The 26,341-nt window shown below is 52.8% G+C and overlaps 1 protein-coding gene and 1 long non-coding RNA gene across 2 annotated transcripts; one reads left to right on the forward strand and one right to left on the reverse strand.

Annotated features, from left to right (window-relative positions):
- Positions 1–3,181: 3,181 nt before the first annotated feature.
- On the reverse strand, positions 3,182–26,113 carry Thra (thyroid hormone receptor alpha). The gene is made up of 9 exons (XM_034505631.2): positions 25,972–26,113; positions 14,090–14,438; positions 11,485–11,552; positions 10,652–10,752; positions 6,692–6,839; positions 5,820–6,025; positions 4,839–4,985; positions 4,083–4,341; positions 3,182–3,576 (listed from the first exon to the last, which is right to left on the reverse strand). Exons 2-9 carry the CDS (start codon positions 14,140–14,142, stop codon positions 3,326–3,328), a joined length of 1,233 nt encoding a protein of 410 aa, XP_034361522.1. The 5' UTR covers positions 14,143–14,438; positions 25,972–26,113; the 3' UTR covers positions 3,182–3,325.
- Positions 15,290–15,757, forward strand: LOC143442677 (uncharacterized). Its single transcript, XR_013111047.1, has 2 exons — positions 15,290–15,430; positions 15,579–15,757. It is a non-coding gene; the product is annotated as an uncharacterized LOC143442677 (long non-coding RNA).
- Positions 26,114–26,341: the final 228 nt, after the last annotated feature.

Genomic DNA, 26,341 nt, shown 5'->3' on the forward strand with positions numbered 1-26,341 from the left:
GCTGGCTTCTGTGATGTGTGCTCGTTTGGGGAATGGGGGTGGGGGGACTACTGCCAAGGCTGGGGGGGGGACACCTCTCCATCTGGTCAGCTTGTGGGGTGGGTACTCTGCCAGCAGATGGGAGAATATGGGGAAACAGCACGCAAGTCTAAGGGGGGCCGCCCAAGGGGGTTATTTTCATCATATATTTATTACATAAATATATAGTAAAATAGACGAGCAACAATTACCATAAAAATATCTTTCTTTAAAATCCTGACCCAAAACACAACGGGGTGAAAAATCGCACATAACAGACATACTGATTGTCAACTGTGGGGCAGGAGTAGGAGCCCCTCAAGTCACCCCTACCGGTCCCACCCATCTCTGGGGAAAGGACCTATCTCCTTCCCTGTTTCTAGCCACAGCCCCCTCCCCCCACCCCAGCACCAGCTTCTCATACATTCAGTAGCGCCTCTGGGTAGTGTCCCCCTCCTCCACCCAGGAGTTCCTAGGGCAGGAAGTAATTTCCCCCTTATGGACGGTGTCTGTGTCACACGCCCTGCCCTCTCCCAGCCCTGTAGACCTACCACCCGGGGAAGGGGTAGGGGCTCCTCCTCCCCCACCCTCCCCAAGTCTGAGCAGGGAGGAGGCTGGATGAGGTATGTGTGTTATAAGTGATGGGGGTTGGGGGGGGAATACTGAGATGGAGAGGCAGTGGTAGGGCAGGGTAGTGGTCATGGCTCTGGCACCCCCTTGTCCTGGCCTGGCCCCCCCCAACCTTCTCCCAGCAACCCATCCCTCCCATCAATACTGCACCTGCTGCCCCACCCGGCCTGCCCTAGTGCCCCGGGCCAACATTGGGGGAAGGCATGCTAAGCACCCATGCCAAGGCCATCCCCCCATTAGCACCAATGGCCCCCAGGAGAGGGCCCTGTCCCCCACTTCCACGGCAGGGACTGGGACAGCTGCCTCTCTAGAGCAGGTGCGTGGCACTCCTGAGTCTCTCTGGCTCCTCCCACAATGTATACTCACTCATCCATTCACACGTAGGAACACACACATACACTCCACATCACTGAGGGGAAGGGGAAGGGCTGAGGGGAAGGGGCTCACAGCTCATATGATTGGGGGAGGGGGAATTCCCAAGTGCCTGTAAAGAGGCCATGCCTATGGCTGAGAATGGGAATGGAAGGGAAGAGTGGGGTCCGGGGACAAAGGGAGACAGCAGGCAGGTCAGGAACTCCACTGAGCCCCCAGGGATGGGAGGGATATATGAGAGTATTATCCATGGGTCTGGAGGAATACAGAAATCAGTACCCCAGGAGAGAGAAAGAAGATAGAGACAAAGATAGCACAGGTGGCCCAGGGGCCCCAAGGGGCGGGGCAGGCACATGCACAGGTGACAGGAGACCTCCTCCAGGCCCTCTGCCCAGTTGGAACACCTGAACAGTGGCAGAGGATGCTGCTCTGGGAACAGCAAAGCATTGCCTTCCGCGTGTGTGTGTGTGTGTGTGTGTGTGTGTGTGTGTGTGTAGGGGCTGTGGCAGGCTGAGGGTCAGAGTGGGGTGGCAGGTTCCCCACTGCTTAAGACATTTTTGCCCCAATAGTGCAAAGCGCAGGAAGCCCTGGCACCCCTCCCCCGCCCCCTGCCCCATTCCCCATGGCTTCCGGGGGGCATCTATGTCCACCCATCCATCCCTGCCGACATGCAGCCCTGAGCCCAGGGCCACTGGTCTGCTCTGTTCCTCTTTCTCCTCCCTTCCCTTCCACTATGGGAGGGCCACTTCCTCCCTCCCTCTCTCTCTCTCTCTCTCTCTCTGCAGAGGAGTGGGCTGTTAGCCAAAGGGAGGAAGAAGAAGAGGAGGGAGAGGAGGGGACAGCTCACCCAAGTGCAGACCAACAGAGCACTCCTCACCAGAGGGTGGGAGGTGGCTCAAGCCAAAGTCCCTGAATTAGAAAAGAAGAGGAGGGGAGGGGTCCCAGGGGCAGAGGGGTGGCCTAAAGAGCTTCAGAGAAAACGGGAGGAGGGCCAACTGCATCCTCCCCTGGGCCCCAGCTAAGTGCCACTGATAGAAACACCCCCACTGCATGCCAACCTGCCCTACGTCTGGGCTGGTGCATCAAGTGGGAGTCAGTAAGGAGAGCAAAGGGAGCCCCAGAGACAGACAGGAAACAAGAGTCCCACAGGGGTGGAGGTTCTGGGAGACACACGTCCGTCCACCCCACCCCCCACGCAGCAGCATCTGGATTGTAGCTAATACTGCAGGATATAAAGGGGGAAGGAGCCTGGGGCCACAGTTTTTCCTGTGTGGGTGCCAAGGTATAGGAGGAAAGGGGACAGGAGGCCCCTGGGGTTGGGCACTTGAAAGGGGAGCTGTGTGGGTAACAGGGCAGGCTGGTGAGGGGCCAGCTGGCATCCAGCGTGAGAGGTAGATGGAACTCAGCGGGCACAAGTGGCAGAGAGCAGAAGTACTGGGGTGTGGTGCCAAAGGGGCACGAGGGGGGCGGGCAAGGTAAGGGGGTGCCGGGACCCTGTTGTGTCCTCACAGCTCTGAGCAGCAGGCCCTACTGTGTAGGTCTGCGGGGGGGGGGGGGGGGCATTTCTCTCTGGGGGTTGGAAGGGCAGCTCTCAAAGTGCATGGGGGTGGGAAGGGCGGGGTGGGTGGGGATCCTTCCCCTTGGGCCAGCCTCAGCTAATAACTTAATATCATCTCTCTCGCTCTCTCTCTCTAACGCTCTCTTTTTTTGTCTTTTTGTTTTTGTTTTTTTTTTTTTCTGTCTAGTTTTTCTTCATTTATATTCTCCCCTCGCTTGGTTTCCAAAGTGCAGTTAGGATGACGATCATTTTTAGCCTCCGGGGGAGGAGCTAAGCCAAGCCAAGCCAAGCTGTCCTTTGCACCCAGGACCCAGGTATTTGGGGAAGTAGAGACCTGTGGCCTGAAGGGAAATCTAGGCCAAGGAACTTGGCAGGGTTCTCCTGTGTGTATAGGGGTGAGTAAGGGCCTGCCCCTAGTCCTCATTCCTCCTGACCCTACAGTCAAGATGGCTTGTCCCTCTCAGTTCTTCCCTTCCCCTACTTTCTTAGAGGTTGGGGTCCCAGAGACTCTAGAACTTGGATCCCAGCCTCCCACGCTGCCTTTCATAGCAAGTTCATTTGTCGCCCTGTCCGAGGGCTGGAGGTTCTGAGGGGGACTGGGCAGTGCAGGGGTGTATGGGAGCTGCATCTATCCAAGGATGGGAGGAAGGAGAGAAGAGATGGGGGTTCTCCCTCAGCCCCCAGCTCTGTCCCTTCTCTCCAGGCTCCTCCCCACCAGCTCCGCACACCCTCTGGCCGCCTGAGGCTTTAGACTTCCTGATCCTCAAAGACCTCCAGGAAGAGTGGGGGGAAGAGTTCGGTGGGGCACTCGACTTTCATGTGGAGGAAGCGGCTGGCGTGGCAGGCCCCGATCATGCGGAGGTCAGTCACCTTCATCAGCAGCTTGGGCCAGAAGTGCGGAATGTTGTGTTTGCGGTGGTTGACGTAGTGCTCAAACGCCAGCAGGTAGGCCTCCTGACTCTTCTCGATCTTGTCCACACACAGCAGGCCGGAGCGGTCTGAGGGGAGAAAAGGTATGAGGCGTGAGCACAAGAGGGTCTAGGAAAGCCACAGGAGAAAGCATGGGGGACGGCACGAAGGGATACTGAGGCAGAGAGACTAGGAGGGATCAGGGGAAGAAAACAGTGCTGAGGGACATGGGTAGTAGCAGCTACCTAGCAGGAGGAGGTGACTGGGACTCAGGGAGGGACACCGAGGGCCTGGGGATATGAAGCAACCCATAAGGAAGATAGAGAAATGGAGAGATGGCAGAGAGGAGAAGGAAGCTGGAAACAGAAGAAGAATGGGTAGAGAGAGGGCTGGCAATAAATAAGTCCGGAGACCAAACATGAGAGCAAAGAAAATATAATGGAGCATAGGCTAACAGGGCAGGGGATGGTCTGGGTTACAGAGTGTGAGCCTGGGGGGGGGGGGGGAGGGATGAGACAGGACCTATGCAAAACTAAGGAGAGAGGCAAGCAAGAGCCCTGAGAACTTCTGGCTCCTCTCAGCCACTGCAAGATACCTGTTGACATTAGCAGCACAGCCTGCAGCAGAGCCACTTCCGTATCATCCAGGTTAAAGGCAGAGAGTGACTTGCCCAGTTCAAAGATGGCGTCAGAGACTACACCCAAGCCACCATTCTTGAGCTGCTCCCGCTTAACCGCCATCTCCCCACTCAGGGTCAGGGTGTCACTCTCAGGGTCATAGCGGACAGCTGCCCGCAGGGACATGATCTCCATGCAGCAGCCCTTCAGGAGGATGATCTGGTCTTCGCAAGGCAGCTGTGGAACAGCAGGACCACAGACCACTTCAGTACATCCTCCCCATGCCCCACAATCTCCCCCACCTTGTGCTGGGCGGTGCCCGCCCATGCACTATTGCACTTAAACCTCACAGCTATGTCTAAGGGTGTGGTCCCATCAGTCTCCCAGTCCCCTTCAGAAACTGAAGTACAGAGCACGTAGGTAACTTGGCTAAGGTCCCACAGCTGCCTGTTCCTAGTTAGTGCTATGCGAAATGAAGAGATGAGTCATGCAGCCTAGAGGTAGAATGGTCACTCCATGAGTGAGTGAGTGTGTGTGTGTGTGTGTGTGTGTGTGTGTTTGTGTGTACTTGCGTGCGCGCGCACTCTCACATACACTCACGTGCCGAATATCTATTGGTCTATAAGAATTGCTCCCTGTCCAGAGAACATGAGAGGAATACCCAGTGAGGCTCTGTGACCTGGAGAGTGACCTAGGTTCCCTCCAGCAAGGCTCTCCTTCCATCTGCCACTCACCTCGGAGAACATGGGCAGTTTTTTGGCAAAGTCCACCACGCGGGTGATGGCCGGTGTGATGATCTTGGTAAACTCGCTGAAGGCCTCTAGGTCTACCTTGTCTCCATCTGGCATGGAGACAATAGGTGACTGGCCGATGTCATCCGGCTAGAGGGAGAGACGAGGGTCAGCTGGGGCTGCAGACCCCTTTCAACCGCTCACGGAGACTCCCTCCCCACCAGGGGGAGCTCCAAGGCAGCTTGGGGGGAAAGTCCCAGCCCAGCCCCTACAGTACAGCTCTGTCTCTGCCTCAAGACTTCAACTTTGAGGGAAGAGGATAGAACAGAGTCAGCATTTCAGACACTGATGTTGATAATGGTGTGAACAGTAGTTAATACATTGCAATAAAAATGCTGTCATAATGACCGAGAGCTTGACACCAGGCTGTAGGCTGGTAGCCTGCTCTACATAGCTCCTTTTAATCCTTGCCACAAATCTATATGAAAAACAGAATCACCAGCCCTTCTAGCAGAGGCCTAGCACAGCTATGTGGTATGGCCAGAGCCGTACAACTAGTCCTTTGCAGACACATCTGCTTGGTATTGGGTAACTTATAAGTGCATCCTTTCCATCCCTCAGCATCCTCTACCAGGGAACCAGGCCCCACTGGTCCATCTCCTTTCAAACTGATCATCCACTTGGCAGTTAATTTTGTAAGCATTGAACACAATGCCCGGAGCCCTGCAAGTGTCCCAAAATACTGTTATGTGTCCTCAGTCCCTGTGGGTTCGATCTGTCCTGGAATTCAGAGGATTAGGCTCAGTTCTTATGAAGCACATTAGATAAAACAGGCAGGCAGGCCCCAGAAAGCAAAGGCATGTGTACAGATGTACAAAATCTGAACTGCCAACAGGTACAGAGCACCAGCTTTAGGCTGGACTAAATTAAGGAGGTTTCCAAGACTGGCAAGCCTCTGAGTTCTCAACGTGCATGCCTTCTTACCAGGAATTTTCGCCTCTGCTTCCAATGGCTGCCCTGGGCATTGGTGCTGCGGTGGGCTTCTGTAGCGACATGGATCAGGTCCCACTCTTCAGGAGTGGGCTCTGGTCGCTGCTGCAGCGAGCGTATCATCTCCTCCTTCCGCCTCCTTTCTCGATTCTGCTCAATCAGCTTGCGTTTGGCCACCCGCTTCGAATCATCTAGAACCACTGTTTACGGAAAAAGACACTTTGCATGGCAAACCCCCTCCAATGTTCAGAAATTACTCACTCTAGTACAAAGGTCAAGTGGCTTCCCAAATCACTTAGCAATAGGGTGGCACCATACAAACCATGTTTAATCACTTGGACCAAGTCAACTCCCAACTAGGCTGGTCTGAGAAATAAGTTCTGGTTTGAGCTGGGGGGGAGGGGCTTGCTAACCAATCTACAGTTGAGGAAAGAGCCCCTCCTCATTTAGATGTACCTTCCCTGAGGAGCAGGAACCCTGCTAGGTTCAGTGCACAGGTGTTTTTACTCAGCAACTCCCTCTCTAAGGTCGTCAAACAACAAGATGCATCTAGACTACACAGGAGGGGCTGGAGAGACGGCTCAGCAGTTAAGAGCACTGTCTGCTCTTCTAGAGGTCCTGAGTTCGATTCCTAGCAAGCACATGGTGGCTCACAACCATCTGTAATATGATCTGATGCCCCCCTCTGGTATGCAGGTGTACATGTAGATGGAGCACTCATACAAGACTCCCATTTCCTTTGGGATGAGGGTACCCAATCCTTTGGCTACCACTCTGCCCTGAAGGTATCCAGGAAGGGAGCTGCTACCCTTGCATTACACCCCATCATAGCTACCCAACTCTGTTGCCCCATGGGTGCCTCTTACAGTCCATGGCCATGCCCACGGCGATGCACTTCTTGAAGCGGCACAGCTGACACTGATTCCGGGTGATCTTGTCGATGACACAGCAGCTGTCATATTTGCAGGAATAGGTGGGATGGAGATTCTTCTGGATTGTGCGGCGAAAGAAGCCCTAGGGCGGAGGCACACGGAGCACGGTTCATCATTAAGACTTTCTCTTCTGAGCCAACTACACAGTTCACTGAGTAGGGGAGGGGCAAGGGACGTCAGTGTCACCTGGCATCCTCATGTCACTGTGAGCCTAGGATTGCTGGACCCTGCCAGGCCAAAAGACCTGAAAAAAAACCATGTCCTTGCCCTCAGGCTGCAGAGGGATGAGGAAAGTCTGCACTGGCAGAAGTCAGAACAATGAGTGTGGTAGTTAGCACTGAGCCCGGGCTGCTGTGGGGTGCAGTGAGGCCTTAGAAGTCTAATAATTTTTTAAATGTATTATGTGGGACGGTGGTGGCACAGGCCTTTAATTTCAGCACTCAGGAGGCAGGGGCAGGGGCAGGGGCAGGGGCAGGGGCAGGGGCAGGGGCAGGGGCAGGGGCAGGGGCAGGGGCAGGGGCAGGGGCAGGGGCAGGGGCAGGGGCAGGGGCAGGGGCAGGGGCAGGGGCAGGGGCAGGGGCAGGGGCAGAGGCAGGTGGATCTCTTATGAGTTCAAGGCCAGCCTGGTCTACAAAGCAAGTTCCAGGACAGCCAAAACTACACAGAGAAAACCTGTCTCGAAAAACCGAAAGTAAGCCAAAACAACAACAAAAAAGTATTATATATATTTTTCAAGACAGAGAGCCTCATGCAGCCTAGGCTGGCTTCAGACTCGATACGTAGTCAAGTATGACCTTGAGCTTCTGACCTCTGGAATGGCAGGATTGCAGACATGTGTTACCTCGGCTGCATTATGTGGTGCTAGGATAGGACCTAGGCTTTGTGAACTCTAAGGAAGTAGCCAACCAACATTGAGTGCTACATTGCCAGCCCTAGAAAGTCCAATTAATATCTTGGCTATCTTGCTTACTAACTCTAAAGCCCTTGCTGATTTGACTCAAAAGCCAAAAGCATTTTCATAGACACTATTCAGTATTCAAGAGAATGCACTGAGTGGGAACATTAATAGCTTGTAAGCTTTTTTTTTTTCTTCTTCTAAATTGTTGCTTTAGTCTTTGTTTTATTTTGTTTGTTTTTTTGTTTTTGGTGTTTTGTTTTGTTTTGTTTTTTTGAGACAGGGTTTCTCTGTGTAGTTCTGGCTGTCCTGGAACTCACTCTGTAGACCAGGCTGGCCTTGAACTCAGAAATTCGCCTGCCTCTGCCTCCCAAGTGCTGGGATTAAAGGCGTGCGCCACCACTGCATGGCACTTAGTCTTCGTCTTAAAGGAAACACTTGAAGAATCAGGATGATAGCAAGATGAGTTCTTTTTTTTTTTTTTTTTTTTTTTTTTTAATTATTTATTTTATGTGTATGAGTACACTGTAGCTGACTTCACACACACCAGGAGAGGGCATCAGATCCCATTACAGATGGTTGTGAGCCACCATGCGGTTGGTAGGAATTGAACTCAGCACCTCAGGCAGAGCAGTCAGTGCTGAGCCAGCTCTCCAGCCCCAGCAAGGTAAGTTCTAATACCTGCTGAACCTTACTTTGTGATGGGCATATATGTGGCATGTGCTGTTTCTGCAGGTTACATTTAACCTTGACGCCAAAACTGAGACTTCTCTAGAAGACACTGAGGTCTGAGAGTCCAGATCTGGGGTGAATTAAAGTTATTGCACCAAGATGCAGACTCCTGGACTTCATTCTAAACTTACAAAAGCAAGCTCTAGAAGTGGAGAGGGGCATCTCTGTTTTGGGGGCATGTTCCCCTGGGACCTAAATGTCCTTGAAGCTGAAGCTCCTTACTCTTGGCTATGTTATTGCTATTATTTCCGGGAACACGGCTATGAATCTTGGGATCTTGACTGGTTTTTGGTTTGGCTGACATTAAGAGAGAGAAACTTCAAGCTTCTGCATTCTGTATGTATGTGTGTGTGTGTGTGTGTGTGTGTGTGCGCGCGCGCGTGCATGCCTTTGTGTGTTAGTTCAAGAGAGGTTTTTTTTTGTTTGTTTGTTTGTTTTTTGCTTTGGGTTTTTTGAGACAGGTGTTTTTCTGTGTAGCCTTGGCTGTCCTGGAACTCACTCTGTAGACCAGGCTGGCCTCGAACTCAGAGATCTGCCTGCCTCTGCCTCCCAAGTGCTGGGATTAAAAATGTATGCCACCACTGAACTTGAGAGAGGGTCTATACGGCCAGGCTAGCCTCAAGTGTACTATTTGGTTTAGGATGACCTTGAATTTCTAATCCTTCTGCTTCCATCTTCTGAATATGGGACTATAGGCATGCACCACTATGCCTGGTTGTGCTTTTAAATGATCTCTTTCTGGAAAGACCTGTATCTGCAGGAGGTGGTGGTCCCAGAAAAGCCATATAGGTTGAAACAGGTTGAATCTAATAGGCTTTTTCAAGTCTGTGGCCTTTGATCCTCCGCTAAAAAGAACCTTCGGTCATGTCCTCTATGTCCCCATCATGACCCTTCAGCACAGGTTCTAATCTTTTCTTTTTGGATACACTGGGAGCACCTGGGACTCCTGTTAAAAGCAGATTCCTGGGCTCTGCCACAATAAGGTTTGGACTATGTAGGGTATGCATGCAGCTCGGGAAGCTACAGTATGTTTACTACTGCAGGTGGCCCAGGGATCTTTAGTATATAGTATGTGTGCATGTGCATGCATGTGAGTGTGTATACCTGTATATGTGCACGTGGAGGCCAGAGGTCAACACCTCGGACCCTCTTCAATCATTCTCCACCTTTCGGACCTCATTTTATATGTGACACAGGGTCTCACTAGGGAGCTGACTGACAAGCTAGACTGGCTGCCATGCTTGGCTTTCTCCATGGAAGCTGGGGGTCTGAACTCACACCCACATGCCTGTGCAGTGAGCTCTTTCTCCACAGGGCCAGCTCTCCAGCCTCCATGACCTATGTTCTGAAAGACATGAATCCTGTTTGCAGATTGCTTTGGTAGACTGCCAGGAGTTTGCGAGGACAACGTATACTGTGTCCCCAAGTCTTTTTTGTTCTCTGGGGTTTTTTGTTTTGTTTTTTGGTGTTTTTGTTTTTGTTTTGTTTTTATTTTTTTCTGTTTTTTTGTTTTGTTTTTGTTTTTTGTTTTTTTGTTTTTTTGAGACAGGATCTTACTGTGTACCCTTGGCTTGTCTGGAATTCATTCTGCGGATCATGTTGGCTTCAGCCCACGGGCATCAGGCTGCCTGTGCCTCCAGGGCACTGGGATTAAAGCTGTGTGCTACTGTGCTGGGCATTTTTTTTTTTTAAATGCAGACTCTTCCCATGTGGCTAAAGCTGGCCAGGAACCAACTATATATCCCAGGGTGACCTTGAACTCATGATCTTCATGCCTCAGCCTCCCAAGTTCTAGAACCCCAGGTGTGCAGCACACTCAGCTTCACACCCCTTATCCCTAACACACTAAGGATGAATGATGTCTGACCCTAAGTGTTCTTATGCACTCGGCACTGTATTAAAGGCTACCACAGTCACCAGACTTACCTCTGCCATATGTACCCTTCTCCTATTCCCCTCTGCGGTGACTTAAAGCCATGCTAAGTGAATTACCTCATTTAATTTGCTTATTAACTCTATAATGAGGGTAACACCATCACCCCCATCTTATCAGTGAAGAAACTGAGGCTCAGAGAGGTTAGACACATGGAGTATGAGTGTCACAGCAAGGGTTATGAATGAACAAGTGACCGGGTAAATGCAGGAGAAGAAAAATGATATAACAGGTACACTCTAGGTTACATGCTTGTAGAGACTGAATTACACCAGGTGTCAAACTCAAAGGGGGATGGGCCACGAGAGAGGGACAGGAGACGGCTCATCCATACCTTGCAGCCCTCACAAGTGATACAGCGGTAGTGATAACCGGTGGCCTTGTCCCCACACACGACACACTGCTCGTCTTTGTCCAGGTAACTAGGGATATACCCTGGGAGGAGGAAAGGGAGGAGGAAGTGAGCATGGGTGGAGCCCAGTGGAGGCGCTCCTATGCCATACCCTCCCAACTTTGCCTTTCTCATTCATCTCCCAGCCTGGCACCACAGAGGGGCTCCTTATCTCAAAGTAGAAAGGAAAAATCTTGGGGATGTGGTGGGGGGCGGGGATTGTCCATTCCTTTCCCTTCAGATACATATAATGGAAGTCATTCTTCTGATTGTCCATTCAGGGACCCAGTCCACTTCCATGTATTTATTTTTGAGCCTGGATCTTACTATGTTCCCCAGGCAGGCTTTGAACCCCTGTTCAAGCGATCCTCCTATGTCACTATTCCAAACAGCTATAACTGCAGGTGGTGCCATTGTACTTGGCCTAGGTACTAGGTACTTGGCCATGTTACATCTAAGTGATAGAATAGCACGCAGGGGACAGGGAGAAGAAACAACCATCTTAGGAGAACAGATGCCCCGAGGCTGGCGAATCTTTGATGAGAAAGAAGGTCATGGGAGGGTCAAAGAGGCCCTTCCTGGCCTACCTACATCCTCCTCAAAGGCCAGGGTAAGTTTTGAATCACTGTTCTCACCCCGCAAACAAACCCAACCCATGTTCTGTAGGCTTTTCCGTCCAGAGACATAGGAGGTACAGGCCTAGCCTGGGAGGAGGCCAAGAATGCTCTTGGAGGGACGGGGAGGGGAGGCGGGGGAAGAGTACATGTCATGCTCACCTGACATGCTGCTTTTCAGGGGACATTGGCCGTTCTTTCTTTTTCGCTTTCCATCTGGTGACCTGGCACTGCATAGGGCAAAGCAGGCAGAATCACAGAGTAGCCTCTGGGCAGTCCCTTCTCACCTAAGGGACTTCATCCTCTCCTCCTTCCCCACCCACCTGGCTCCCGCCCGCCCCCCCCCCACTGTATGCATTCTGCCTCCCACCCCTATATCAGCTTGAAAGGGTCTAACTATCTGGTAGCTGCATGGGAGAGATAAGGAGCTTAGGTGAGGCCAAAGCCATGTTTGAGGGCCCCAGCACACTCACACAGACAAGTATTGCTATGAGACCCCAAAACACACACACACCTCACATATAAGCAATGTTCAAAAGTCCCCAAACATACAGAACTCCTCACATGAAGGCGCTGCTCTAACTCACCCATACACACATGTGCATTCCAGCCACAATATATGGGACGTTCACAGAATTAAGCCTTTAATATATGCCAGATATGCTGAAGTGCTCCTTGGAATATTCTTAAAGCTATGTAACCTTTCAAATGTATATATATATATATATATATATATATATATATATATATATATATGCATATGACACCCACGCGTGTGAATAACTATGCAGCCTTCAGTATAAACCCAAGTATGGTAATAGGCCTTAGGAGCTACAATCACATGTGACTTTCTGGGCATTCTCAAATGTATTCTATGACTTCTGCTATGTGCCCATGTGCTACAGAAGCCTCTGGACAGGCACCTAATGGTGCCATCCCCCCCCCCTCTCTCTCTTTCTCTCATGAATGTGTTGCTCAAGTTTTAGGTCCTGCACACAGGCTAAATAACCCCAGCTGACTGAAAATATCGGGTATAGCCTGTTCACAGCCTCCAGTTAACTAATGGGAAAGCTGAGGGGCTGTTCGTATGTTGGGGCACCATACTGGAATCAGCCAGGAAAAGGACCCTGAGCTTCTCCACGCCAGGTATTTTTAGCAACTCTCAGCCACTGCACATATATGTTGCCAGGTTTTCCACATATGTGTTACATAACCTCAGCACACACGGGTTACATAAGCCTCTACACATGCAAGGATTGTATAACCTTCCACAAACAACCTGTGTGTGCCATGTTCCAGGGCCCCTCCTCCTAAGGCCTGATATAGTTCTCAACACACTGACACAGTGACCTTGGCCAGGGTCACGGTCACAGACAGCCTTGTGCTTCGCACACCCTGGGGATTACCCAGTCTGGTTCCTACAAGGCTGGAAGGTCAGGCTTGCCTCCTGCCTTCTGGTGGTATGAGTGTGCAGTGAAACTCAGACCACTGAGGTCCCAGACAGGAAGGAGGCTTCGGATCTCACCTGCCTCAGAGCCTCTGGGTGCAGTTCCAAACACAGCCACAAGGTGGCACATAGCCATGGGGGAGGGGAAGGCTAGGAGAAGAGGTGCCTCAGCTCTGAAGGACTAGGAACTTCACTTCTACCTTTATACCAAGACCTAAGAGCAGGCTCTCCCAGCAGTGTGGGCAGGGAAATACAAGCGATCCAAGTGGCGGCTACATGGTGAGAACAATCTGTCTCATAAGTCTAAGCATGAGACGAGGGCTTTGGGGGAAGGGGCTTTCTTACCCAGTGCCCCACTTACTCAAACACAAATTCTGTCTACTATTTCTGACCTTCCAAAGAACCCGTCTTGGGCACAGGGCTTTGCTTAGCCAAGCTTCCGGTCTTCTGGCTCAGGACCTGATCTCCCAGACAACGGTTAGCTACACTGCTCCCCAGAGCACCCCACCCCCACTATTTCCCTGGCCATAGGCACAGGATGTACCCTGCTCGTGGGACACCATGACAAATGAGACAGAGCTCTGTGCCACTTGGAGTGGACAAGGAAAGCAGAGCCCCTCTAAACTGATGTACAGCAGTGCAAATGAATGGTAACCTCTCCCTAGTTGTGTGTGCAAGGTGACACCCCTCATCCGTGTGGAAGCAAACCCTTCACAGCTGATATGTACTTCCACTTCCTGGGAGGAGCTGCATGGCAGTACCCGCCTTTGACCATGAACAAGGAAGAGTGTGTGGAGTTCCCAATAGATTCCAAAAATAAGTGTGGGCTCTGACCAATAGTTATTGGTGCCTGTACCCGGAAATGTTATGTTATATGCACCACGGCTTGTGGATAACACGCTTATTTGTGGTCAGGCAGTGAATGGACTGGGAGAAAGAAGAACCAAATGGCAAAGACATGGAGATCACACATGCTCAAGTGAGCATAACAATCGAGAGGAGACGCAGGGTGAGGGCATTGAGACGGCCCAGCACAGCCAAGGAAGGGGCTGAATGTCTGCTGCCTGTAATGATTGTTTCCCACCACTTCCTCCTTCAAAATGAGCACCTCAATCAATGAGTGTCCAACTCTCTGAGACATATGGACATGCCCTCAACCCCTGGACTAAGGTAGGCAGCAGGCTTGCTGGCCTCAATGTCCATTTCCAGGGGTGCTTAAAAGTCAGTGTCTAAAACAGAGACCAGCTCTCTTTTTCCCAGAGGGAGCTATCCATGCTGCTATAAATAGGAATTACCAGGGTTGCCGGGCCCATTCATTACCTGTTCTCCTCTGGGTCTGACCCACACTCCACCTTGCTTGGCTTCTGTTCCATTCACTTCAATTCCATCCAGGATGCCCTCCAGCACGCCAAGAGACTGGGGTGGGCACACTGCCCTCCCCACGCCCACAGGCCACCCACCCCCCGCCACCCAGGCCCTAGGGCACAGCACCCATAGCACCCCCCTCAGTACTCAGCCTTTCACACCATGCCCTGCACCCCAAAAAAAAGGGAGGGCAGGTGGTGGGAGGGGCCGGGGAGGGGCAGGTGGGAGAGCTAGGGGCAAGCTGGTAAAAGGCGCTGGATTAGGGGTTGGGAAGTCTTCAGAGACTTGTCCTGTCTGGAGATACCTGTGGAGAGAAGAGAGAGGCAGCGGTAAGAAGTTGTTGCCATGGAGGTATGTCAGGGAGAAAGATTTGGTGAGACATTTGGTAGCTTTCAGGGGCCTGTAGCAAAATGGCAGTGGGAATGGACGGTAAAGTATAGGGACAGGACACATAATGACACATCGCAGGTGCAGTTGGAGAGCTACGATGCAGGCCTCAGACACAGGGAGGGATGAAGGGAAAGAATGAGGTCATCTATGCAGCAGGTAACAAGTCTGGATTCTCACATTCGAACAAATGCCTGGCTTTTTATGAGCGCCTAATAAACATTACCTATTGTTGCCACCCTTTGGCCAAGGTTTCTTAGGATTCACCAATGTAAGGCAAGAGTGGGGCAGAGACAAGTGGTTTGCCGTACGGGTACAGGGGTCCCCTCAAAGACAAGGTGGGGCGGTGGGATAGCACATAGGGACAATGAATGTTCACACTAGTGAACATTCTGGGGACAGGATAGGCCTGTGTTCTACCTCTGCCTTATATCTCTCCCACCCTAGTGTCTCGAAGAAGGAGAGAGACAACAGAAGCAAATGAGAACTGACTCTCAGCTTCCTGTGCATTAATGAAACCCCGGTTCCTGCCCCTTGAGAATTTAGTTTTGTTTTGTTTTGTTTTTTGAATCTAGGTCTCACTATGTAGCTCTAGCTGGCCTGGAATTCACTATATAGACCAGGCTGTTCTAGAACTCACAGAAATCCACCTGCCTCTGCTTCTAAACTGCTGGGGAATAAGGGTATGTATGTACCACTACGCCTTGCTCCTTTAAGGGTTTTTAAATCCCTTACAACAAGTCCCAAATCCCACTGTCCAGTTTAAGGATAAGAACTAGCTGACTTAGCTAATCAGCTGCCATTCACCAGGACGGGAAAAGCAGAAGGGAACTATCAGGTGTAGGTGTTGACTGAACAGATCTGTGTCTTCTGAAGGGGGCATGAGAACTCTGCAGACGGAAGGGCCAGGTATGTATGTCATCCCAGCCCTTAGGAGCTAGAGGCAGGAAGATTAGAAGTTCAGGGTCATTTTCAGCCACACAGTAAGTTTAAGACCACTCTGGGCTAAGGACCTCGTCTTTAAAAAGCAAAACAAAACAATTTTTTTTTCCCCCAGATGGATCCCGATGTGATGACGTATGCTTATGGTCCCAGTACTCAGGAGGCTGAGACAGGAGAACTGTCACAAATATGAGGCAAGTCTGGGCTATACAGTGACCCTCTATCTCAAAAACAAAACAGTATAACATCAAAAAAAAATTAAGAATAATAAAATGAACTTTCCAGATGAGGAAACCAAGTCTCAAAAGCTTGGAGATTCCCTCAAGTTCATGCACCTAGGAAGCCGGGGTCTTGGGGAGAACAATACCACAGCCTATGTCTAAAGTCAGCCTTACTCTGCTATTAGGAGCTAGGGTGGTGCTAGACCAAGCCCCCAGTGCCTCTGAGTTGCCCACTGTGACCTTGTTGCAGGCCTGTGCCGTCCTGTCTGTATGCACATAGGCAGGTGCAGGCATAAGGGAGGGGGACAAAGGGTATGGCTCTCATGTACAACTCCATCACGTGGCTGCTGTACCAGAGACCTTGCCTTGGGCCCCCTGCCCCACCCCCTTGAGTTGATAAGGAGTTGGGGCGAGAGGAGGGGGCAGAGATAAGGCAGGGCATTGGGTAGGGGCAGGGCAGGGCAGCAGGACACATCTCAGCACTCAGGCAACTCCTGGGTGGAGAGACTAGGAGAAGCACAGAAAAGGGGCCCATTCTGTCTCTGACACCCCCAGGCTAGGACTGGGCACTGGGGGCTGGACAGGAGTGGGGGGGGGTGAGCAGGGAGACTTAGCCCAGGGAGCCGTCAAGAAAGTAGGTCAAGTTTTTCTTGGCTTGTGGAGAAATTCCTGTTATAAATTTATAATGGCATAGCCAGCCCTAAGGGGTGGAGGTGGGGGAGGAGAAGTGGGTGGGGATGCCCAGGGCCGGGCACTGGGGCCTACTGCTCTTAGCTAGAACAGAGGGGCAACAGCAAGGAGCATTCTGGGGGCTGGACAATAGAGACCGTTCTGTCTTCCATTGCTCTCTGTGCCCAGTAAGGCTTCATTTAGTCAGTCAGTCTGTCTGAATCTTTCTCTTTCTTTCTCTCTCTCTTTGGGTCTGGGTGTCTCCCTCCCCTCACCCGAGCCCCTCCCCACCGTGCCTCAGTGCTTGGCACACCCTGGCTGCGGTGCTGCCCCCGCCTGTCTCCTGCCCGCCTGGCACAATGCCATCACTTGTTTACAGAAGCTGGAAAAATCCACTCGCCAGCCGGAGGCCCAAGCGCCCCCAGGGAAGGGAGGAGGCAGACCCAGGAGTGGGCAAGCCGAGAGAGGGGCAGCCCTGGGGAATAGGCCTTAGGGGCAGGCAAAGAATGGTGGGGTGTGGGATGTGTAGGAATGGGTATTAGCAGCTGTGGGCAGGGCCTGGCAGGGAACCCCAGCAGGAGCCATGGCATAGGAAGCTCCTGCCTCGGGCCATAGCTCTGGAGGTGCCCTTCCCCCAAGTATCCCACCACTACCAGTTGCTACAAGGCAGACCTGGGATAGTGCCAATCTAAGCCACCCTGTTTATTTCCCCTCTCTCCTCCCTGGCCCAGCCTTAACTCCAAATGTGTCTGGGCACTGCCAAGGGCTTGCACGTGCCCACAGCGGGAGGGGCAGGGTCCTTGTCTGCTCCACCTCTGTGCTGAGTTGAATGTGTCTTAGTGCCATGTCGGGTAGCCCAGGTTATGCTTATCTCCTGGCAGTGGAAGAGGGTCAAGGTGCTATCTCCACTTCTTAAGGCATATGCTTAGCACCCAGCAAGAGGCTAGAACCCCTGAGGACACCTGAAAACCTCTCCAAAGACATATGGGTCTCTGAAGCTACACAGAGCCCCGGCAGAGAGGCCCAGCATGCAGGAAGGCATGAACTATGTGAGTCCATGCTAGCTACGCATAGGAGAAGGTTATCAGAGAAGGGTGTTGTTCTGTCAAGGATAACCACCCTGAAGAGCAGCCTCTCTCCCCTCTCTGGAGTCCAGTTTAATCTTCCCCAGCTCATTTCTAGTACCTCTTCTGCAGGGGGAGGTGAAGAGCCCAGACCCAGAGAGACAGAGTGGGTAGAGCTATGGGGTGCAGGCACTCAGATGGACAACTGGACAGCAAGCCCCACCTGCCTGTTGGCCTGGCGGCCCACTCTTCCTTAGTCAGATAAGAGCTGTTGGGTGGCAGCATGGGCAAGCTGCCCATAGAGGGGGAAGCATTTCATTAAGCTTAAGTGATTCCGCAATGAGGGGACGGGGACAAGAAGCCAATGCGGCATCCATGGGCACCATGCCAGGTTCCCACTGCTGCCTGTCCTACCCCGTAGTTCTATGGATCCCTAGGATACCCCCAAAGGACTCCTGAGGCTGCCAGCTAGGGCCTCCCCTAGCTGTCTAGAATGCACACCTCTGAGCATCTGTACCAGGCTTTGGCTCTGCCTTACTGGGCCCCTGAACTTTGCCCTTAAGGCTTTGAAGAAAGCCCAACCATCCTTGGCACACACACACACACACACACACACACACACACACACACACTCACACACTCACACTCTCACACAGTAAGGAGCTTACGGGGAGAAAAGGGAAGAAGAGACGGGGAATAGGAGTGATGGGCAAAGAGGGAAAGAAAAATATAGAGGGAAGAACAAAGAGAGGAGGTAGCGAGGATGCAGGTAGAGCCAGGGGTGTCAAGGAAGTAGGGGGCAAGAAAGAAGGGAGCAAGCAGAAGGAAGAAGAAGGAAGACGGGAGAGGAAGGGGTGGAATGGGAAGAGCAGATAAAGGGAGGAGAGGCTGGTGAAATAGAGAGACAAAGGGAGAAAGGGAAATAACAAAGAAAGATGGGTGGGGGGTGCTTCTGCCCTGCCTAAGTCCCACCCCATGGAGGCTGGGGGAGGAGGGGAGCAGAAATGGTTTCCACGGTGACAGCTGGTTCTTGGTGGCCTGGCATGTAGGCTATTAATAGTGCTGTGGGTAGGTTCACACCCCCCTCTCCCCTTCCCCTCTGCTTGCTACTAGGATGGGCGGAAGAACCCCCCTCCCCAACTCCCAATCATCCCACATAAACGTCCCGATTCCATATTATGGAATCATCAAGGTAATGTGGAAAGGCCAGGGCAGCCACTGTAGTCCTAAACATACACGGGCATGCACAGGCAAATAGGCATCTGTGTGCAGACGTGCCCGGTGCCAACGTGGGTTCCCACAAGTAGCCACCAACCTAACAGTGACTAGGGGGCATCTATGGCCATTGAGGACCTGCAGGAGCAACATACACCTTATGTTTTGAGACAGATGCCTTCTCAGAGCTGGAGCCTACCCCTCCTTTAAAGACCCCTACCCTGTTCTGCTCTTAGGTAAGGACTGGGCAGGATTGCCCCACCCAATTCTCAGCTACCCCAGTGCCAGGGAGAGACTGAAGGCGGGAGGGTAGGGACTCTTTGGCAGGTGTGATGTGTCAGAGAAGTACACACAGACTTAGGCACAGCTTTATAGATAGGTGTGGGGGTGGGGACTCAGAGAGACTGTACCTCTGAGTGGGATCTTGTTTTTGATTCTAGAACTTAAGAGCGATAACCCAGAAGTCAGATTTTCTAGCTACTAGAGGCCTTAATACCAGGGACTGGGAGATTAGATGGAGGATGTGCATGACAGGGAGACTGGTTACTTAAACAAAGGATCCTCCCTGTCCCCCCCTCCACCGTCACCACCACAAAGAATATAACAGGAAATTCCCCCCTGCAGGTCAAAGACAGAAAGACATAAACAGTAGCCTGCCTTGGGCCAGATGCCCGGTATTAACATCAAAGAGGGTGCTCCCAACCCACACCCTGAGAGCCTTACCCACCTGCTTCTTCTCCCTTCCCCTAGTCCAGGCTAGTTCCATAAAGTATCAACGGTGCTAGGTCTAGGGTCACCTCCCTAGTCATGCCCAGCCTCCACACTGAAGCGATGGCTGGCTGGCCGTATACACAGCCTCCACCGGATTTCATCCCCCTTTTCCCAATTCCTCTCAGAAAAAGCAGCAGGAGATCCAAGTCTCCAAGAAAGCAGAGTTAGGAGCACCCCCGCCCCCCCAAAAAAAACCCTGGGCATAGTATATTCTCCCCCCTCCACCCCCAGCCGACAGGGTAATTGGAGCTGGGAGCTGGGGCAGCTGAACGCTGGAGGCATGAATGTCATGGGGCCAAGGCACTTGCAGCAGATGGCATCATGGGCACAGGGCTTGGGGGTACTCCTGCACTCTTCTAAAGCAGAAGAAAGTGTCTGCCAGCCACAGAAAGCGTCACCTCAGAAGGGAAGGAATGGTGTAGGGAAAAAAAAAAAGACAGGATGTTCTTCTAGGCACCCCAGGGAGGCAAGAGCTAGCCCCCACCCAGACAGAACTGGTAAAGGCAGAGACTAGGATAGGAGAGGGACACAGAGAGAAAGAATAGAAAAGGAAGGAAGGAGAATATGGAAGGGGAGAGGAGAGATTGTGTGTGTGTGTGTGTGTGAGAGAGAGAGAGAGAGAGAGAGAGCAAGAGAGAGAGAGAGAGAGAGAGAGAGAGCAAGAGAGAGAGAGAGAGAGGGAGAGAGAGAAAGAGAGGGAGGGAGAAAGAGAGAGGGAGAGAGGGAGGGAGGGAGGGAGGGAGGGACAGAGAACAGCAAATGCAGCTGAGTCTCAGGCACACACATGGACACGTGCAGACTCACACATTCACCCCGCATGCGCAGAACTGCAGGGCTCTAGTACCCGTTCCAGGAGATATTCAGAGCCCTACCCAGCCCACACATGCACAAAACACTCTCACATGGATGCATGCACAACACACCCACTCACTGATGTGTATGAAAGTGCGGATAGTCACCAAAGCTTGTCCCCTCCTCCTCCCCATGCCTGGTAAAAGAGAAAATGAAACATGCAGCCAGGGCTTCGGAGCCAGGAGCTCATCTCTTCCTCACCAGAGGAAGGGGAGGGGGAGGAAGACTGAGAAGGTGGGTGGATGCTTGGCTCAAACCACCATTCTTTGCCACTGCTGAGTGGGTGTGGCTGTGCTCCTGGCACTAACTGTAAACCCTAACTCCCTTCTCTCCAGGTCGAATGCCCACCTCCAAAGCAAAGGGACAGGACACTATTTCCGGGTACAATAACATCCATTTTGTCGCCCTGTCTACCTGTGAACTTCTGACCTCTCTAACAAACAGGAAAGAGGTCCCTATTGGTACCCCCAGCTCTTGCCCGGCAGGCGAAAGGACACGTGTCCAGCTGCATGAGAGCCACAGATGTCTCAGTGAGAGACGGAACTGTCTCTGGTTCCTGGTGGCACGTGGTGCATCCTCAGCCTGGGGAGGAGAAAGAACTCCCCAGGAACGGCTCACCATGCCAGGCAGATGCAGATTGAACGTGCTAACATCTTGTCTTATTTGCCTTTTCTTCCTGCCGTGCTAGGGATTAAACTTAGGACCTCATGCATGCCAGGCAAGAGTTCGGCTAGCAAGCTACAGCCCTATGTCCAATATTATGTTCTTGACCCTTACCCTAAGCAGGTAATACATAATAAAAAGCCAGGCCCTAAGTTATACAACTGGTGAGTGGCAGAAACCCAGCCCCCAACTCCCAGCCAGTATTCTGTCCACACACCACACCTGCCTCCCTTCAAGAGGCTCCAAAGTTCCCCTAAGCGGCTCAGCAGCCATGAGACCTGGAACTGAGACCATCTCTCACACCGAAGGCTCCAAGTCAATCTACTAACAGACACTGCTCGTTTACTGTCCTTACTTCACCTTGAAGAGCAGGGGCTGAAGAAAATGGGGCTCGTGGGAAAGAAGATCCCGGATCCTTAGACCCACAGCCAAGTAAGGGACAGCAGGTCAGATCCAGGATCTCCAGGTGCTATGTGTTGGTCAGTTGCCTCTCTGCCACCACCTTTGACTAGTGGGCACTGTGTACAGAGGAATCTGGCATCCCTGAGCCATGACTAGGTCCTGGTAGGTAGCTGGGGTGATGGGACCCCAAGGAGGAGGAGGGGAGTTGCTCTCCTACCAAAGTTTCTAGGCTGAGGGAACCCAGCCTGCCTTTGTTCACATATGTATGTGCTTTCTTTCTCTCTGTCTCTCATTGCCAACACTAAGGTTTGTCCCAAGAGAGATGTGGTGACACCCAGCATTCAGGCATGTGCCCTCAGCTGAGGAGGTGTGTCCAAGGGCTGAGATGCCAAGGGCTCCTTGTAAGTTAAAAGGTGAGGGGTCAGAGAGGCCGGCTGTGAGTCTTGTTAGAAAAAAAAAAAAAAGCCTGTGAGCAAGAGAGGTGATCCAGAGGGTGAGGTGACTGGACACTCACTGTTCTCCTCACTTCCTGTAACTGTCAGGAGACCTACATCTCTATCCAACTTCTACCAGAAACCCCGGGGTCTCCAGGCTTTGTGGGGGTTGGGCAGTCTCACTTTGTATCCGAGACTGGCTTAGAACTCCTGGTATTTCTTCCCCAGCCTTCCTAGCCAGTGCTAGCCTTGTGCCATCACTATACCTGGTTAGGAACTCGGCACTTGTAGAAAAGTGTTTGTCTGGCCAGGCAGTGGTGGCACACGCCTTTAATCCCAGCACTTGGGAGGCAGAGGTAGGCGGATTTCTGAGTTCGAGGCCAGCCTGGTCTACAGAGTGAGTTCCAGGACAGCCAGGGCTACACAGAGAAACCTTGTCTCGAAAAACCAAAAAAAAAAAAAAAAAAAAAAAAAAAAAAAGAGGTGTCTGTTTGATACATAGCTCTGGCTAGCCTTCAACTCTCTACGTAGGTGAGACTGGCCTTGATCCTCCTGCCTCAGCTTCCCAAGCATTTAATATATTCTAACATCTATAAATGTCAAAAGCTAAATGAGGTAGCTGTCATCCTCTCTAGTTTACAGATAAGGCAAGAAGGAAACCAAAGTCTTCTCAAGGTTACACAATTAGCAGGAGGCACTGGGGGTTCAAACCTAGGCAGTTGAACTCCAAAGCAAACAACAAAATCCCGCTTTTAACCATGACAGCATAAACTCTGCAATGTCCTGCTGGAAGAGGGCTACCTTGTCCTTTCATCTGGCTATGTAGCCCCTGTGACAAACCTCAGCTTATCTTTCTGTGGAAGGCTATGAGCGCTCTATGACAGAGTCATTACTAATACATTCTTATCCAAGCAGGCCAAGGCTGGAGGGAGCATAGCCAGGCATGTTAGGCCCCAACCCCCAAGCATTGCCCCCCAACAGGCTTTGGGTCCTCTGTGCCAGTAGCCTCTGTTCTGTTCAACTTCCCACCCTGAAAGAGCCACCCTTTCTGTTCTCATGTGTGGGCTACAGTCCTCCCCCCCACCAAAAAAATTGGCACAGACTAAACAGCTGTACCCTTAGAACCAAGCATGAAGCTGGGTAAAGAAGACACAGCTGTTGGGACATCTCTGAGGTGGGTCTCAGCTGCCAGGGATGTGAAGAAAGGCCATGAGTTCTAATTCAGACCCAGCTGGGTCCTGACAGCTTCTGCCACTGCTCTAGGTGGGGGGCATGGTTCACCCCACCCCCACCCCACCCCCGTGCGCGCCCACCTGGGTCCAGTTAGGGGAGAAGCCTCCTCACTGGGTCCTCAAAGAGCTGCAGCCTGAACCTAAGGTGCTCCCACTGAACTGACTAAGGTTCCCTGGATGGGCCTGCCAACTAGAGGGGTCAACACATGCAGTAGCCTACTCTCCTTCTCTCCCCATTCCCAGCCCCCCAAAATTTGCTGGCCAGTCACAGCTGCAGCATTGAGGTTGAGGAAGTGCAGGATGTCCTGAGCAGCCAGCTGAGCACCCCCACCCAACCCCCCAACCTTCTACTGACCCCAGAGGAAAGCTGGGCGGGCCAGAGGGCCTGAATTTTCGTATTAACAACTGGAAAAGTATGAAGAATGTTGCTGGCAGCTCTGAGAAAAGAGGCTGTGGCAGAGACAGAGAGGAGCACAGGGCGAGAGAGAACGTTACAAACTGGTAGGGAAACAACGAGAGAATCAGACACCTCAAGACAGCGACAGAGAGAGACAGAGTTAGAGAGAAATTCCAAGTCAAAAATACACCTCACTCACTCAGCCACTGGCCAGCTTAACGGCCTCCTAAGGAAAGCTTCCAAGTTTGGACAGGAGGGCCAGAGGTGAGAAAAGGGGCGGATTCGCAGTGGGAGGCAAGCATTCAGCTGGGGACAACTTAGGGTCCCTAGGAAAGGCCCAGCCAAATAACCCCAAGCAGAGGCAGCCAGGTCTACACTGGCTTATAGGCTACGGATGAGAGGGCCAGAGAGCCACTCCCAACTCTTCCCCAGACACCCCTCCCCCAGCAACCAGGACAAACCCAGCTGCTAGAAGTCACTGGACACTGCTGCAGGCCTATGACTCGGCCCTCTGGAACCCCCTTGCACCCACTTTGTTCTTGTTTCTCTGTCCCTCTAAAAAGGAGGGGGGAGCCCATTGCTACACAGTGCCTGTGCCTAAAAGATAGCAAGAAGCCAAAGGGAAAAGTCTGTGATTGTGTGCATTTAAGCACATTCCTGCCCCAGCTACAATGTGTCAATCGGCAGGGTTAGCTGGACACCGCCAGGTGGGACCTGTGACTGCAGCCGGAGCCCTGTGCATGGCCCCTGCACCTGTGAGACTAGGTGTAAAAAAGTGCACCTGTGCCTAGAGTACCCATAGACAATCAATTAACAAGTGTTTACAGAGCACATACTGTGCTAGGCTCTGGGTGGGATCCAGGGCTCTTCTAGAGATTCTCCCTTGTCTTAAGGAGATTGTCATCTAGTAATTGGGTGGTATGGTAAGTGACAGTAATGAGACTATATATGCTTTGCACCGTTATGCAGAAGAGTCTTTTAATACAGATGAATTTGATTTTCTCGGTAGCAAGAGATTTTATTGTCTACAGAACCTCAGCTCTGCAGCTGAATCCAGGAAAATACTTGTTGCTAAGTTGTGTACACATGTATTGATGTGTAGCTGCATCTTTTTTTGTTTGTTTGTTTGCCTGCATGACAGCGACTGTCATGGCAAGCAATGATGGCTGCATGACTGGACACATGTGAACATGCGTGTGCTTCTGAATGATAGTCTTTCATGATTGTGCGGCTGTGTGCAGTTGCTGTGTGTGCGTGCATGCATGCACTCGATAGTGACTTTCTCTCCGTGTGGGTGACAGCGACTCCTCCTTACCCCTGTGTGACAGCATCTCCCTGTGAACCTGTGCGTGGGTATGTGCATAGGCCGTCTCTCTGCTCTGCTCTTGGTCTCCCGTGGGTGTGTCCCACCCCTTGAGCTCCACTATGCAGTGGCGGCCTGCCTCTTCCCTTGTCCCCATGTGGGTGTGTCCAGCAGCTCCTGTCCTTGAATTTGCCTGGGTGTCCCCGGGTGTGCATGTAGCTGTCTGTGTAGGCATATCTGTGTCTGCATGTCACCTTTGCCTCCCCCTTCATCTTGGACAATGGCCCCCTTCATCCCCTCCCCCTCCTGGGTCCAGAGCCAGCATTCAGGGGCAGGCTCCCATCTCCCTGGCTTTCCTTCTGTGTGCTCCCCCTCCAGTCCCTAAAATGGGTGGCTTTCTCCATTGCCTCTGACATCTTCTCAGGCCTTCTTTTCACACTGGACAAGGGAGGACCCAAGACAGAAAAGGGGCACCAGAGACACGTTGCAAAGGGAGGGAAACGGGGAGCACGCGCGCGCACACTCATACACACGCGCACGCACGCACACACACACACACACACACACACACACACACACAAAACACGGGTCCATCTTTCTTCCTCTCTTTCCCAACCACAGGCCAGCAATTCTCCTAATCATCCAGGGACCATCAAGTGCACCCCCACTACTACACGCTCACACTCCCCCCACCCCACCCCACCCGCCGCGTTTTTGCAATTAGGAGTGTTGCAACTAGAAAGCCATGCTCAACTCGAGAGGTGGGGAAGGGAGGGGGGCTTCTCTCTCCCCCAGCCCATGCAAGCCCCCCCACCCTGCCGCACCCACATTGCCCTCCGTAGCTAGAGACAGCTTTGCAAAGGCCATTCGGTCTCTTTGACTGGGGGGGTGGGGGGGACACGGCAGGCTTCTGGCACACCGTAAACAAACCGCGGCGCGGCGGGCGGGGGAGCTTCGGCAGGCAGCGGGGCCCAACCCGGGAATGCGCAGCAGACCGGCCGGACAGAGGCCGGGGCGGGCCCTCGAAGGGGAGGCCCAGACGCCATCTCCGCGGGCGAACCCCGGGGCCCACCGACCACTTAACAACACCTTCCTTCCCCAGGGCGTAAGTGGCTAGCTCTCGGGCTGTGACAGGGTCACCGGGGCACCGGGAAAGGCTGAGGTCGGCGGCGGGAACCCCCTGGGCGCCCCCAGCCCGCCTCCGAGCTGGCCAGAGACCCGCGGCTTTGCATAATCAATCGCGATGCATTTGCATATTAATGCCCCCTCGCTCCCTCCTCCTTACCTCGGCTTGGCGCGCTGGACGGAGCTGAGCAACGACGCGGGGGTCTCAGCGCCCCGTGCCGGGGGCGTCCATGGGGGGCCGGTGGGGCCCGGGCCGCCCGCCTCCAGCGCCGGGGTGTGAGTGCGAGTGAGCGCGGGGGGGCGGGGGGCGAGTGTGGCGGCCCCGCGGCTCCTCCGGCAGAGGCGGCGGCCGCTCTGGCTCCTCCCTCCCCCGCCCCGCTCCGGCTGGGGCTCCAGCTCCGCGCGCCCGGCCAGCTCGCGGCTGCTCCCTGCAGGCCGCCTCGCAGCCGCCGGTCCCCGCCCCTCGCCCCCCGCCGCTCCCCGAACGTTGGCCGGCAGCCCCGCAGCCCCTCTACTGCCCTGGCCTCTAC

Source organism: Arvicanthis niloticus, chromosome 6 (genome assembly GCF_011762505.2).
Source record: "Arvicanthis niloticus isolate mArvNil1 chromosome 6, mArvNil1.pat.X, whole genome shotgun sequence".
NCBI lineage: Eukaryota > Metazoa > Chordata > Mammalia > Rodentia > Muridae > Arvicanthis > Arvicanthis niloticus.

Bases quoted from the DNA above. Each gene is read 5' to 3' on its own strand.
- Thra (XM_034505631.2), bottom strand. From the start codon at position 14,142: ATGGAACAGAAGCCAAGCAAGGTGGAGTGTGGGTCAGACCCAGAGGAG. The intron at 11,553-14,089 runs GTAATGAATGGG...TGCCCTATGCAG, and splicing joins TCAGACCCAGAGGAGAACAG to TGCCAGGTCACCAGATGGAA. The intron at 6,840-10,651 runs GTATGGATGAGC...CCTCCGCCCTAG, and splicing joins TCACTTGTGAGGGCTGCAAG to GGCTTCTTTCGCCGCACAAT.